The following is a 16,846-nucleotide window of genomic DNA, read 5'->3' as shown; positions in this document are numbered from 1 at the left end:
TAAAATTTCAAAAATGTGCAAAAGAACATAATTCCTCATATAAAACCATAACTGCTTCCCAACACACATAGATGACACTAAATAGGCAATTCTGTCACCTGCTGAGCACTGTAATGACTTTGTATAATGTCATCAGAGAAGACATCAGAATTAACAAGGAGTTCAGTAACAGGGGAATGGGCAGACATAAAAGAGGGAAGAGATGAAGGGGGTGTCAAGATCACCAAGACTAGGACTAGGTGAAGCCACTGATTTTCCACAATGTTTGGGAAGACAGAAAATAGGTTTTGGAGGAGAATATTTAGGATGGAATTACAAATTGTGTGGCTGTAAGGAAACCCCACTTCTACTTCCACAACATGGTCAATAAGAGTCTGCTCTGAACATATAATTTTTTTCTTCCCCTGGGGAGTGAGAAAAGGAAACAGTAAGGAGGAATTCATGGAGATGTTGAGTTTCATGTCTGGAACAATTTGGAGAAGTACAAAGAAGTAACTAAACACTCAGAAAGAGAAACTGAAGACACAAAGCAGGCCTTAAAAACATAAGTTCTAGAAACTTGCAGGGTTACCAGGGGTATGAATGAGTTTTTCTTACCTTTATTTTTCTAAATTTTCTGTAATGGAATTTTAACTGGAAAAACAAGACAAATTCTTAAAAATATATCTGTGCAGAGATGAAAACGAGGGTAGTACCAAGTCATGATTTTTCCAGAAAAAGTAACAAAAAGGGATTAGTTGGAACATTCCCTCTGTATCTCAATAACTAGCTGCTTCCAGAGGGTTACTGCACACTTGAAAAATAAGTCTAAGTTTATAAACCAAAACAGTTAAATTCTGATCATTATATCATGAGCCATAACAATTCTATAATCCATTTAATTTGTATGTTACTTTTATTTGAAGCTCACTGTTCTTTGTCAGCATAAAGTAAATTTAATACATTCAACATTTCTGAGAAGGTACAATTATATTTTCCATATTTTGCATATGGAGAAGGAAAACTATAGTCTTATGATTCAATTACAGGTTTTGAAATTCTTCAGGTAGTATTCATCATGGACTTTTTATTTTTAAAGGATTATACTAAGTGTTATATTAAGGAGACTGGGATACATGACATGCATTTGTTGTATAAAAAAATTTTTTTTAAAAAGCCAAATTTAAAAGTCGGAATCCTCAAACCATTAAGTGTATAAATAACTAGGATATAAAGTGAGCTTCCACAGAGCTAACGGTCAAAGAAGGAAGAGGTCATGACTGGAGTAAGAAAGAAGTTCACGTATGAAGTGACACCTGAAATGAGCTTTGAGGGAGAGGAAGACTGACAGATGAGAAAATTGAGCTATTTCTTAGCTGATTATCAAAGATTCAGTTTTCCTAATTCAGAATCAAAAACAAATTCTACTCAATGATCAATTAAGGATGGTAAACACACTGTGCTACATACCTCCAGTCCACATCCAAGTCTTCACTCACACTGGAGTCATCCTCAAGGTTATTGTTACCATCCAACATGAAAGCTTCTGGCTGTGCAAATTCGTTGGCAGGCTCATTTCCTTCATCACTGCTGCTTTCATTGACTTCATTGTACTGTAACCAAGGAATTTCTCCTTCTTCCAAGGATGTCTGTTCCCTAATACAAACATTTTAATGGAAGAAAAAATATTATTTTTAAAACACATCATAAATTTTTTCTTTAAAGAGTTCTATTTAGTGCAAGTAGATACTTTATTCTTTGAGTTCTAAATTCTTGGTACTTAGATGATTCTAAAAATCTGTTTTCTTTAAAATGTAAAATTATTTAAAAGGGAAGCAAATTTGTTATAGAGTCATATGTATATAGAAATAGCTCCTAATTACATAATAACCTATTTATTTGATATACATACTATGTTCCTATATTTCCTCTTTTGCAGGAGAAAAATAAGAAAAACTCATCCTAGACAATCTGAATATTTAAGCCCTGATCTTGAGTAGTTTCCCTTCACAGTTAAAATAAAACCCAAGTGCTCAGCCCGGCCTACAAATCTCTACATTATACATGCTTTCCCCTCAGCCCTCTTGTCCAACTCTTCCTATGTTCCTCACCGCTCTTCCCCCATCCCTCATTTACTATACTCCTACTATTCTTTCTTCTCTTGGAGCACATGGAGGTCATTCACCTTGGGGCCATTTCCTCTACCTGAAATATACTTTCACCAGAGTTTTGCACAGCCTCCTTCCTTGGTTTTCAGAGTAAATGTCACTTCTTTCAGGGAAGCCTGTCTTGACCACTCATTTTAAGTAGATCACCAGTCACTGACTATATGTCATTCTTCTTGTTTTCATTATAGAACTTACTTTTACTTATCATTTTCTTATTTGTTTACTGTTAGTCATTCTCCCACTAGAAAATAAGCTCACAGAAACAGGGACAGAGAAATCAATAAAGAAAATAAGAAAGATGAAAGAAGTATTTCAAAACTATAAGGAAAAGGATCACTTGCTAAATGATATTGAGACAACTGGGTATCCACCTGGAGGGAGGGAGTTAAATCTCTATGTCATTATTTAGCCTTAAATAAATTCCATAACTACTTTTAAAAAAATGCATGTCCATCCTCAACACCACTAAACAAAAAAAGTACAAGAAGAATCAGGATAGACATTTTTACAAAAATCTCAGTGTCATTTTAAACATTATGCAAAACCTTGAAGCCAAAGATAAACAGATTGTTAAATTTCACAACATACACATTAAAGAAAACACTTACAGAAAAGTCAAAACACCAAAAATCTGGACACAAAGACCAAATTGAGAAATATTAATAATTATATAAGAAAAAAAAGGTATTTCAAGGCTGCAATGACCATTTATAAATAAATTATACTGGTAGGATTTTCTTTTTCATTTTATTTAACAAAAAAATACATTTTACTATATCAAAAGGAGGTTAAATATAGTCTTGGCAAAGTTTAATTTTAGTTTGGGTTTTAAGATGAGAAATAATGTTATACAACAATTTATGTACTTCAACTTGAAGAACAACTCTAATTAGAATTCTATTCATTCTAATGTGCAAATTTAACTTGAGGGATAAAAATATTTATGAAAGAGATGCAGATAATGCCCACATACAAGAATCAACACATTTTAAATACAAAGAAACAGTATCTCTTTGTATAGCTAAATTCATAAATGTTTCTTTAATTTCAGATCCTAAACTACACTTCAGAATAACACATTTATAAGATTTAGTCTCGTAAAATTAGAGAAATTAGCATAACAAAATGTGCTTATTTTGTTAAATTTTTAATGTCTAATACATAAAGATAGTAGATGTTTTATTTTCATGCATAATAATTAGGTCCAATGAAAAATTAAGCCTCAAATGGTTTTAAAATACAAAATCAAACTAAAAATTCCTAAGCAGCACATCTCTCTTCACACTTTTATGAGAGTACTTGCCACATTGTACTGTAACTCTTCTGGTGACTCATTTGTCTTCTCCTAGACTGGGAACTTCTCAAGGGCATACAATGTTGTCTCTCATCATTGTAGCCTCACTTCCTGTAACAAGTGCTTGACACATCATAGGTACTCTCTCTCTCTGTGTTGCAAATGTAATAATAAATCCTTGAAAAATAATCTTTTAAAAGTTGAATAATTTAGAGATTAAGCCCAGAATAGTCCTTGGAAATGTCTGTTATTTCTAAATACATTTCTGTTTCCTATTATACAGCCATCAAAATGACTCTGTGGGCTTCCCTGGTAGCGCAGTGGTTGAGAGTCCACCTGCTGATGCAGGGGACACGGGTTCGTGCCCCGGTCCGGGAATATCCCACATGCCGCGGAGCGGCTGGGCCCGTGAGCCATGGCTGCTGAGCCTGCTCGTCTGGAGCCTGTGCTCCGCAACGGGAGAGGCCACAACAGTGAGAGGCCCGCGTACCGCAAAAAAAAAAAAAAAAAAAAAAAAAGACTCTGTTACTCTGTACTTCAGATACATAACATAAAACTCAAATACATTGGTGAAAATGATTCAGTATAAGAAATAAACATTAATTTATGAGTTTTTTAAATTCAAAGAAGGAAACTAAAATAAGAAATAATTCTGAATCAATAAACAAAAATGTCATTAATACTCTTTTACTATATAAACAATTCTTGGCTACATATTTTGCTTAAACATTTGATTGTCTTTCACGACTCATTATAACACAGTTACAGAAACAGAAAATAAGTGCTGTTTAGCATATGCTTTCAACATGTTACATAAAGTTCATTCACCATTTAACACAAAACTTATCAGGCTAGAAGAGTAGCCATGTGCTGGGCCAGAGTTGGCTTGAAACTATAACAAAAGGAATTTTGATCTTAAAAAAAAAAAAAGAGATTCTGAATAATAGGGTCAAAAGTATCTTTCATTTTGTGTAGCTAACAAGAGAAACAAATATCCCCATGGGAATGTAAGTATATAATGTAAGTTTAGATGCTTAAAAAATCTTGAAAACATTTCAGCAATCTCTGTTTTCTTCCTCCCTATATATATATACACATATGCCCATACCACACACACACCATAAGTAACACATTCACAAAAATTTAGACCTCCAAGGCCCTTTCTTCATTTTGGTAATTCAAAAATCAACAAAATGTCATTACAATGTTACACAGTAATTTATGAGACTTAAAAAGACATATTATTTAATCATACCTCCAAATGGTCAAGTCTAAAAAAGTAACCCAGTAGATGGAAGATGCAGAAGCCCTACTGCCACTACTACCAACGTCACAAGTATTTCACCTGGGAAGGGAAATTGCCAATCTGTTCTTTCCTTTTGAGCAATTTCAGCACAGTTTGGAGGAAATGAATGCTGCTGCCGTAACGGGAAGCCAAAAATGCCCCATCAGGTATCTGCACAACCTACCTCCAGTGAAAATCCTAGAAGACCACCCACATGATATTCTCTTAATTACAGGCCATACTGTTACTTCAAAGCTTCAGATAAATAGACTGTTGCTCCCTTTATGATTTATGCTTCATGATTAAAGATCTCTATTTTTCAATAACAGAAACTAAATTTAATAACATTACTGGAATAGCAATATTAAAAGTATTAAGATATACCAATAAACTAATACTATTGGGTATCTTAAAGAAATTTTCATTAAAAAGTTTTAAAATATGTTATTATATAATCATGCATCGTAGAATTTCTGAAAGGCAGACAAATCAAATTAAATCCCTGAAAACACTAACTACTCTGATTTTACAAATCTGAGTGGCTTCCTTTAGCTAATAAAATCAGCAATTTGAGTATCCATTAAAAACAGCACAGAATATTAAATCTTCAGGTTAATACCAACATTTTAAAGTAATATAGCTATATTATAAGAAATTTATTTTATAAAATTCTGGACAGCATAATAAACATTCCTAGTTAAATGGTATTTAACTAACTGGTTTTCATTTTATAACAAGACACACATACATTTAAGTACTTGCTAAGCTTTAGATATAAGCTCATTTTTAATAATACTAATTGTATAGCAAATGTTTAAGATTTCTAATCCCTATCGTGGAGGTAAAGTACAGAAGAAAGTAAATGAAATTTGACTTAAGAGTCAAAAAAGCCTAAAGGGAATTACAGCTTACAAAATCAAGGGTACCCTGTTGCAAATCCTTTGCATGGATTTCATGGCATCCAGTTGCAAAGATGGATTCCCAACACTTAATTTGAAGAATTGTTTCTTTAGTCTAATATATTTAGCATTGATTAATAGAAAAATTTTATTATTAAATTTTTACTAAAAATTGTTAAGAGTATTTACATTAAAAGTTTGTAAAGTTACCAGAACAGCTGGAAAAGCCTAAAGAAAAATACAAAAGTGTGATGTCTCTAATTTAACTTTAAATTCAAAAACATAAATCTCAAATGGACACTTAATACTGTCCAGCAATTACTAAGTGTCTACCTAGTAAGTCTGTTGCCTGGTTCTCTGAAAGCCCATTTCCCACCTTTTCTTATTAAATGTCACCTTCCTATCCTCCCCATCTCTCAACATCTAGTAACAATGAGAATACTGAAGTCACTTGAGACTCATCTTTTCTTCCCAGCAGCAAATCTACAGACTCACCTACACTTGTACCTACCTGTTACCTTTCCACTAGTTACAATGGAGGAGTCTCTGCTCCTATAGACCCTCTCCCTGAGCTCTGGATCCCTTTTCACCTTCTTATCTTCTCAAGAACTTCACTTTATCTTTGCTACAATTATCAGTTAATTACTTTCTTCTTGAACATCCTACAAGCAAACAATCATGCTTTTAGGTTTTTAGGGGTGAGAACAACACTTTTCTAGGCCCAAAATCCACCTGTAATCCCTTCCCTTTAGTAAAGAATTGGGTATCTCCATTTTCTCACCTTCAATTCCCTTTACTTTTTAATTTCTTTTTTTCAAATGCAAAATATATACAATCTATTTTAGTTATAAAGTATATTATACTGAACATTCATAAACCCACCACTTAAGCCAGGAACTAGAATATTACCACTGACTAGCACATACCTTGTTTTCTACACTTTTCCTATCCCCTTGGCCTGACCACAGAGCAAAGTACTATCTTGTTGATGCTGTTGTCATTCCACTGCATTTTTCTTTTTTTTAATATTTATTTATTTATTCATTTTTTTGGGCTGCGTTGGGTCTTGGTTGCAGCACACCAGATATTTTGTTGTGGCACATGGGCTCTCTAGTTGTGGTGTGCATGCCCCATGGCATGCGGGATCCTAGTTCCCCAACCAGGGATTGAACCGGCGTCCCCTGCATTGCAAGGAGGATTCTTAACCACTGGACCACCAGGGAAGTCCCTCTATTGCTTTTTTTTTTTAATTTTAAAAAATATTTATTATTATTATTTTTTAAATTTTTGGCTGCGTTGGGTCTTTGTTGCTGTGCACGCGGGCTTTCTCTAGTTGCAGCGAGCAGGGGCCACTCTTCATTGCAGTGCACGGGCTTCTCACTGTGGTGGCTTCTCTTGTTGCGGAGCAGGGGCTTCAGGCGTGTGGGCCTCAACAGTTGTGGCACGCAGGCTCAGTAGTTGTGGCTCGCTGGCTCTAGAGCGCAGGCTCAGCAGTTGCAGTGCGTGGGCCCAGCTGCTCCACGGCTCGTGGGATCCTCTTGGACCAAGGATTGAACCCGTGTCCCCTGCATTGGCAGGCGGATTCTTAACTACTGTGCCACCAGGGAAGCCCACCTCCATTGCTTTTTGAAAGATGTTTTCACTATTTTTGCGTACTTAAACAAGACATTTACTACTGCTTGTTTTTAAGCTTTATGAAGTAGGTATCATACACATTTTCCCAGGAATAGTTGTTCTCACTCAATATTCTATCTTTAAGGTTCACCCATGCTTTTGCATGTAGCTGTGGCTCATTCATTACCATTGCTATGTAATACTCCATGTACGAATATGCCACTCATTTTTCTCTTATTAATTAATACTTGGGTAATATCCACCTCAACCAGCAGTGTGTAAGAACTGATTTATATCCTCCAAAACACCTGACATTGTCATATTTCTTAATATTTGCTAATCCGATGGGTGGGTAAAAGATGATACCTCCTTGTAATCTTAATGTACACTCCCCTGATTACTAATGATCTAAGTAAGCATCTTTTGATATTTTTATTCACCATTAATATTTCTTCTTCATTGAATTACCTGCTCAATGTTTTGGTGATTTTGCAATCAGACTGTCAGTTTTTCTTACTGATGTCTAGGAGTTCTTTTTTTTTTTTTTGCAGTACGCGGGCCTCTCACTGTTGTGGCCTCTCCTGTTGTGGAGCACAGGCTCTGGACGCGCAGGCTCAGAGGCCATGGCTCACGGGCCCAGCTGCTCCACGGCATGTGGGATCTTCCCGGACCGGGGCACGAACCCGCATCCCCTGCATCGGCAGGCGGACTCTCAACCACTGCGCCACCAGGGAGGCCCTAGGAGTTCTTTATACATTCTGCACATTAAGACTTTATACTATAAATATATTTTCCTAGTTTGGTTCTTTCCTTTTCGGTGTCTCTTCCTTTACATCTTCTTTTATTTTTCTGCCTTTTATTATTCTCCCATCCTGCCATGCTAATACTTCCCCCCCAATGGCTACAGAAATGGTGCAACCTGTCTTGCTCCTGATCTTAAGGGGGAATTTTTTTTAATGCTTCCTTATTGAAATGATTTCTATTTTTTTTTAGACAGTTTTTATGAGGGCAAGGAAATTCTGTTCTGATCTTAGTTTCTGAATTTTTATCATAAGGAGGCACTGAACATTACTAAGTGATTTTTTTTTCCCTTGCATCTACAGAATTTATCATATGAATTTTCTCCTGTATTTTGCTAACGATTTGGTGATGACATTTACAGGTATTCAATGTGAAACTACTTCTGCATATCTGGAATAAACTCAGATTGGTAACTGAGTTTTATCTGTTAAAAAAATACACTTACAAATTCAGATTTCCAATAATTCTGTTTAAGATTTTGATGTGTATTTTAATGAACGAAATAGGTTTATAATTTCCTTCACAAACTCTTTTGGTATTAGGGTTATATTGGCCTTATTCGAATGACTTGGAGAAATAGTTCTTTTTCCATTCTCTCGAAGGGTAGTGTGATATGATCCTTGAAAGTTTAGTTTAAGAGAATTCAGCTCTAAAATCACCTGGATCAGTTGTTTTCTCCATGGGAAGATTTTAAACCACTGATTATGTATCTGTAATAGTTATCATATTATTTAGGTTTCCTATTTCTTCTTGAGTGACTTTTGGTGAATTCTATTTTTCTAGGAATTTGTCAACTTCTTCTAAGTTTTCAAATTTACTGGTATAAAGTTCATAGTACTCTTTTTAAAAAGTCTATACAAACTTTATTGTGTTTGCAGCTGTGTCCACTTTTGTGTTTCAGAATTATTTATTTGTGTCATCTTTATTTTCCTGTTCACTATCAAGTAGAATGTCTCTTTTTCGTAATCTTTTCAAAGTATCAGCTTCTGATTTCTTTGATTCTATCGTAACTGTTTTCTGATTTATTGAATTTTGTTCTTATCTTCCCTAATTCTAATTCTTATCTCCTTAGTTTCTTTGTTGATTCTAATATTCCTTTTCTGTTTTTTAAGTTAAATGCATAGCTACTCCACTTTCAGCTTTTGTTCTTTTCTAACATAAGCATTTATAAAGATAAATTTCCCTTTAAATATCAATTTCATTGCAATTCCACAGATTTTGATTGGTGGTATTTCCATTATCATTGAGTTGGTGAGCATTTTAAACTTCTAGTATGATTTCTTCTTTGTCCTACTGCTTTTTTTTTTTTTTGTGGTACGCGGGCCTCTCACTGTTGTGGCCTCTCCCGTTGCAGAGCACAGGCTCCAGACGCGCAGGCTCAGCGGCCATGGCTGCTCCGCGGCATGTGGGATCTTCCCGGACCGGGGCACGAACCCGTGTCCCCTGCATCGGCAGGCAGACTCTCAACCGCTGTGCTACCAGGGAAGCCCTGTCCTACTGCTTTTTTAAAAGGATGGATAATTTAAAATGCATGGAGGGTTTTATATAAAGTATATTTATATATTAAGAATTTATATTTGTATTATTTATTTCTAAATTAATTGCACTGTGGTCAGAGAAAATGGTCTCTAGGACATTGATTCTTTGAAATGTGTTAACCTGTACTTTGCAGTCTAGTACATGTTCAGTTTTTGTGTGTTTGTGTATTCCACAGCATGCAGTGTTCATTAAAGCAAGCTTAAGTAAGTTGTTCAAATCTGCAATTAATTTTTTATATCCATGAATTATTAATTGAGAAAGGTATTTAAAAATTTTCTAATATGACAGAAAATCTGTCAATATTCTCAAGGTTGGTTAAATTTTGATGTATATATTTTAAGTCTGTGCATTCAAGTTTAAAACTGCTACATTTTACTAGTAAATTGGACTTACTACATAGTGACCTCCACTCTGCCCATTAATGCTTTTTCTGTCTTTAAGTCGAAATTGCTAATGTTAGTATAATTAGTCCATTTTCTTTTAGTTAGTGTTTCCCTGAAATATCATTTTCTGCCCTTTTACTTTCAATCTTTCTGTATATTAATGCTTTAAGTGTGTCTTTTGTAAACAGCATTTAACTTTAAAATAATCCAACTGATTTGAAGCTTTTCTTTCACAAGCAGAGAGTAAGCAATTTATGTTTATTACAGGACTTTTTCTTACATCCTGCTTTTTCATCTTTATTTTTCTTCCCTTTTTTATGCTTTTTCTTCCTTTTTTTAAACTGTTATTTGGATTGACTTTAAATGTTATTTTTCCATGTCTTCAACTCCTTTTTTCCTCTTCTACTGGTTTCCAATACATATACTCTGTATTTATTCTTGTAGTTGTTACCCTTGAAATTTTACCATACAAATTTAACATGTCAACAGTTAACTTTCAGACCTCTCCCAAACTATACACTTCAACTCTGATCTTCCCCCATCAACTGAAATACTACTGCTGTCCAGCATTTTAGTTCTGTTCCCCCTCACCACTTGATTTCTATTTTTTTAAATCAAACTACCAGTTTTATTACTGTAGGATATCAATGCAAGTAGCTGATGATTTTCAAATGTGTTTCTGTTTATACATATACCTGTACATCTACCTACAATTCAGGATACTTTCCTTAAACTTGTAGGTTAAATATCCAAGTGCCTCCTGCCATCTACAATGCATGTCTCACTGGCACTGAAAATTTCAAAAAGGAGTTCCTACTTCCCAGTCCTCTCCTCAGGCTTCCTCATCTCAGTCAACAACATTAACATCTACCCAATGTTCCAACCAAAAAACCTAGGCATAACTGACTGATTTCTCCCTCATCTTACACCCAATCCTTCCTAATACTTATAACTCAAAAATATTCTGAAACCTCTTCACCTTTTTAAATTCTCACTACCATCCCCTCACAGCCTAATCCACTCTCATCCTCTTTTTTACTTTAGTCCCTTTCCAATTCAATCTCCACAAAGCTGTTAGAGTGATCCTTTAAAAATGTGTGTCAAATCAGTTAATTCCTCACTTAAAATCTCACTGCTCTCTGAATAAATTCCAGATGCTACATGTCCTGCATAGTCTGGTTCCTGCCAACTTCATCTCATATTACTATTCTTTCCACTCATCTGCTTCAGCCCCACTACCGTCTTACATGCCAAGCCCTTTCCTTTTCAGTACCTCTGCTCTCATCTTTCTTTTTGCCTAGAAAGCTCTCCTTCAACTAACTGCTAATTCTCATCTTTTAGAGCTCAGCTCAAAAGTCAATTCCTAAGAGAAGTCCTCCCTGATCACTCTAATTAATGTAAGCCTCTGTCAGTTACTTTATCACATTAGTGTTTTATTCCCTTCACAGTAATTATCAGTTTGTAATTTATCATATTTGTATCTTGTTTATTACCTGCCTCTCCCACCATAATGTAAACTTCATGGGAGAATCTTATTTGTCTTGTTCACTGATAATAATCCCAGGATCCAGTACCATGCTTGGCACATACTATATGCTCGATAAATATCTGTTGCATGAATAGCTACTATCACAAATTACATATGAAAAAATTAATAAAACTTAGTAAACTAACTAATAGTGATTAGAGATGATCAAACATAAAGTTAGGAAGAGGAAAAAAATGCCACCTCAACCTACCACTATCAAAACCAATTATGTTCTTACATTTCTTTCTTTACAAATTTTCTAATATGCTTTATCTCCAGAGTTTCTTACAGAAGTAATCTCAAACTGGAAATTTAAACTTTTTGAAAAGTAAAAATTGTAATGTCCAAGTTGAAATAGGTGTTTCCTAAGAAAACATATTTACCAAAATAGTTCCCTTGAGAGACTAAATTAGAACCAATTATTATAGAAAAAAAATTTAATTATCAAAGAAATACTCCCTCACAACAAAACACCAAGCCTAGAAGGTTTCACAAGCAAATACTAACAGTCTTTAAAGGAATAAATAGCTATTTAAACACCAAAAGATATACACACACACTCTCACACAAATATATATATATATTTGTGTATATATATGTGTGTGTATATATATATACACACACATATATAAATAAATAAATAAATAAAATTGCTCATGATCATTAGGCCAAAAGTAAAAAATCATTATATCATTTCCATTGGTGCTAACAAGACTTTAATAAAATTCAACAAACATTCTTGCCAGAAACCTATGAAATACAAACAGGTAAAATTTCCTTAGTGTGATTGGGATTGACATATATACACTAATATGTATAAAACAGATAACTAATGAGAACCTGCTGTATAGCATAGGGAACTCTACTCAATGCTCTGTGGTGACCTAAATGGGAAGAAAATCCAGAAAAAGAGGGGATATATGTATACATATAGCTGATTCACTTTGTTGTACAGCAGAAACTAACACAACATTGTAAAGCAACGATACCCCAATTTAAAAAAAAAATTTTTTTTAATTTCCTTGGTGTGATTTAAGACAAAAAAATTGTGTATGTGTGTGTGTACATGTATGAAATCAACCTAAAACCCCAAATCATTCTTACTAGGGAAATACTAGTGGAGCAAGGGCTGGTAAACTATGGCCTACAGGTTATTTCCAGCTTGCCAATTTTATAAATACAATTTTGTTGGAAGACAGTTACACCCATTCATTTACATATTGTCTATGGCTACTTTTACACTATAACAGTAGAACTGAGGAGCTCCAACAGAGACTGACACACAAAGCTGGAAATATTTACTATTTGGCCCTTTGTAATACAAATTTGACAAGCCCTGCACTAGAGCATTCCCATTAAAGTTAGGAAAAGACAAAGATATATATCATCAACCACTAATTTCTGGAGATATCCAATGCAATTAGAGAGAAATATTAAAACTTCAACTTTTCCTACTGCCTGCATTTCCATGAAAAAATCACTGATTTCCCTCTGAGGGCTTCCCTTCTCCCTTGCTATTATCTTCACTGAATAGCAATGGCAGCTCTGATTCACTCATACCTGACTTACCAAAATGATCTTTTAAATGTCCAACATTTCTTCAATAAAGCAAAATGGAAACACATACTGTATCTAAGACAAGACACTGTAATTACCAGTATTTTCAATTTAATTGTTCTTTGGAAAACACCGAAGGCATAACAAAATTCAGCAGGATCTACTGATCCTACATAGGGCTTGTAAATGCAATTAATAGCATATCCAACATCTGAATGTGATGTATAACACTCTTGTGCAGTACGCATAAAAATAACAAATCTTACTGTTAACATACCCTTCCTGAAGAGATAATTCTTGGTTTTCCTCTTCGGGACCACTGCTATCACTTTGTAGTTCAGGTTCATTCTCATCTTTTCCTGGCAGAGTCTCCCAGCTTTCATCACTTGAGGACTGATCTTTTTCCGTACCAGAAAATCGATGAGGCAAAGAGGCAGACCATTCTCCATCACTGCATTCTGAACTGCAAATTTAGAACAGAAATATACTGTCATTACAAGTGCATTTATCATTTGGAGTGTTAACCAGGCATCATGGTAGAGAGTGGAGTACTGATGCTCTACATGTTTCATCAGGTGCCAATTAAATTTTAACATATTTTAAAAATAAATACAGGGCTTCCCTGGTGGCGCAGTGGTTGAGAGTCTGCCTGCCGATGCGGGGGACACGGGTTCGTGCCCCGGTCCGGAAGGATCCCACATGCCGCGGAGCGGCTGGGCCCGTGAGCCATGGCCGCTGAGCCTGCGCATCCAGAGCCTGTGCTCTGCAACGGGAGAGGCCACAACAGTGAAAGGCCCGCGTACCGCAAAAAAAAAATAAAAAAAAAATAAAAAAACTAATAAATACAGAGATAAATATTCAGCAGAATGTAACTTTTTCAAATGAACATAGCATATGGCAAGTTATGAAATTATCAATTTATTATTTTCTTCATTAAAGTAACTAATTCTGTGGTGCTTAGACACAGGTTCTTTATATTTTAGACATACTTCTACACAAAATTTTCAGTAATTTATTCGATAATGCCAGGTTAAATGCTATCTGGAATAAATAATAGAGTTATTACTCACCTGACTTAAAACAACTTTCTAATTACATACTGACAACTGATATTACATCCTCTATGAATAATTTTCACTATTACCATGTTTTAAAAGCTTACTTTTTTCTTCCTTTTACAAAAAACACTTTACAATGGAGAGAGATTCAATTCATAAAAAGCAGCACTGACAAATCTTTACTGAAGTCCTTTGGTAAGACTGTGAACACAAAATAAATTTCAACTCAAGAGAATATTTCGATAAGGAATGAAAAAGTGTGATAAAAGGGTTAATAAAAAATCTCCGAAGAATTACTTTTAGATAGTATACGTATTTAACTTTGGTTAATTTGGTCACATTCAACAACAGCAAAGCATCAGACATCTTATACTACCAGAAGCTAAAATACTATTTAACAGTGTTGAAAATAAATCTTAAATGCTTTTTCTAACCATATCAACCATTCTGGTCAAGAATTCTCTTAAAGATATTACCCTTTGTGCACTGACTTTTAAGAAACCCAAAAATCACAAAATTTAATCTACTTTTTTGAAAGGAAGTGATAATTGGTATTGTCTCCTTCTACAGGCAGATAAACCCAAGATGCAATTAACGAAGAGCAGCATTAATCTGAGCTCTGAGAAGTTAGCAGAAGTAAAAAAAAAATAAAATCAACTCCCAATTTTCAGGGCCCAAATATCCTGGAGAAGAAATAGAACAGAGCCCTGGCATAGCAAATAAAAGGTGTTCCTTCACTGGGTATGAGCCAAAACTGCTTATATTCTGTAAAATTTTCTGTGACCCAAAGAATAATCTAAGATCAAGTAAATCATTTCCAGACTTGTATCAGTGTCAAAATCTAACACAGAAAATAGTTTTAAAGGAGCTTACTGAGCTAACTTCCCTTGACTATGAAGCTTCTCAAATTCACAGCTAAATTACCAACTCCAGTTTTGAAATGTTTTTAAGAAGTAGGGTTGGATTTCTAGATTAATTTCCGGCAATTTTTAACATCTACTTAAAAGTGAATTTCATTTTTTAAACATTTCTCTCAGAGATTGATCCTGTCCAGAAAGATAACATATGAAACTTCTGAACTTTTCTGAATTAATGAAATAACTGATAGAATATCTCCAAATTTCAATAGAAAAAGAATGTCTATGATAAACAGTCAACATATTTAAGAAGCTTATGTCAAGGACTGGCAAACTATAGCCTTTCAGCCAAATCTGGCCCTGCTGTCTGCTTTGTTTGTTTGTTTTATGGTATGTGAGCTAAAAATGTTTTTTTTTTTTACCTATTTATATTGGATTTTGCCTCTTAGTTTAAAAAACCTAAAATATTTACTATCTGGCCCCTTAAGAAAGTTTGCAGACCCCTGGCCTACATCATTATTACTCATTACACATAACACTCACCTCGAAGTAGATAACTTTTAAATATATATCCCCAGCCCTGATCACCATACTAAGCTTTTATAACCACTAACTGCCCACCAAACATTTTTAGATTTTCAGCCTCCTTTTAAAAATTATATTTTTATAACAAATTCATCTGCCATATAAGTCCCTTTCTTGATTTTCTATCTAATGGTATTATCCTGCCCTTAAGCTGGAAACCACATATCTTTGACTCTTCAGAAACTCCCCACTTTTAAGTCCTTTTCTACTTTCCATTCTTTCTGTTCAATGGCTCTTATGTCCTAGCTCCTTTTTCTCCATTTCCCCTAACAAACCTTGGTTCAAGTGCTTTTCTCCAAACCTAGATTGAGACAATCAATTATTAACTGGTGTCCCTAAACTTAATCCCAAATCCCTCAACTCAAAGAACGCATTCTGAATATTCCTATCACTTCCATTTATATCAAACAGTACATTTCTAACATTACTCCAAAAACTTTCAACAGTTCCTCTCTACTAAAGCTGCATTTCATAAACTTAAGCCGTTTGCCTACAGTCCTCACAATTTTTGCTACAGTTATACATTAACACTGTGTCTTAAGGTACAGCAGTTGAGAACACAGGTTCTGGAGTCAGCTGGCCTGGATTTGAATGCACCAGTTATTAGCTGTGAAAAGGTTACTTAACCTCTCTGTACCTTTATTGCCTCACCTATCAGGTAAATATAATAGTATCCACTATCTCATTGAGTTCATTTGAGGAATAAATGAGTTAATATATAGAAAACATTCTAACAGTGCTTAGTAAATAATGTCATCAGCAACTATTATCAAATCTTTTTTTAAACAACAGTTTTTTTTCACTCAAATACATTTTAGTTATCTCTTAAGCAATATCCATAAAGTTCCAAATTTGATGTGCTAGCTATATTTTTTTTGATTCACACTAATATAAATATATAATGATAAAAATTAAAAACACTTGTCTGTGTGCCACTTAATATATCTTACCCTCTTTAAAAAATACTGGCCTAGGGCTTCCCTGGTGGCGCAGTGGTTGAGAGTCCGCCTGCCGATGCAGGGGACACGGGTTCGTGCCCCGGTTCGGGAAGATCCCATATGCTGCGGAGCGGCTGGGCCCGTGAGCCATGGCCACTGAGCCTGCGCGTCCGGAGCCTGTGCTCCACAACGGGAGAGGCCACAACAGTGAGAGGCCCGCGTACAGCAAAAAAAAAAAAAAAAATACTGGCCTACAGAAAAAAAAAGTTTGAACTTCGAATGGCACTTATGATTTACTACATCTGATCCTAGTTATGAGTACATCCTTACATCCAACTCTTTCCTTTCAATATATGCTTTA

The 16,846-nt window shown here is 34.8% G+C and overlaps 1 protein-coding gene across 2 annotated transcripts in view; it reads right to left on the bottom strand.

Moving 5' to 3' along the window:
- The window catches only part of PJA2 (praja ring finger ubiquitin ligase 2), an 83,699-nt gene that overhangs the window by 22,736 nt on the left and 44,117 nt on the right, over window positions 1-16,846 (bottom strand). For both annotated transcript variants that reach the window (XM_082837224.1, XM_082837223.1), the window contains exons 5-6: window positions 13,325-13,510; window positions 1,450-1,635 (exon numbers count right to left, since the gene is read on the bottom strand). In XM_082837224.1, the coding sequence (XP_082693350.1) occupies window positions 1,450-1,635; window positions 13,325-13,510 (372 nt within the window). The remainder of the gene's footprint in view (window positions 1-1,449; window positions 1,636-13,324; window positions 13,511-16,846) is intronic.

The sequence above is a fragment of the Leucopleurus acutus genome, assembly GCF_964270905.1.
Source record: "Leucopleurus acutus genome assembly, chromosome: 3".
NCBI classification, from domain to species: domain Eukaryota; kingdom Metazoa; phylum Chordata; class Mammalia; order Artiodactyla; family Delphinidae; genus Leucopleurus; species Leucopleurus acutus.
The sequence above is the reverse complement of the archived record's forward strand: the minus strand, read 5'-3'. Positions and strand labels throughout refer to the sequence as shown.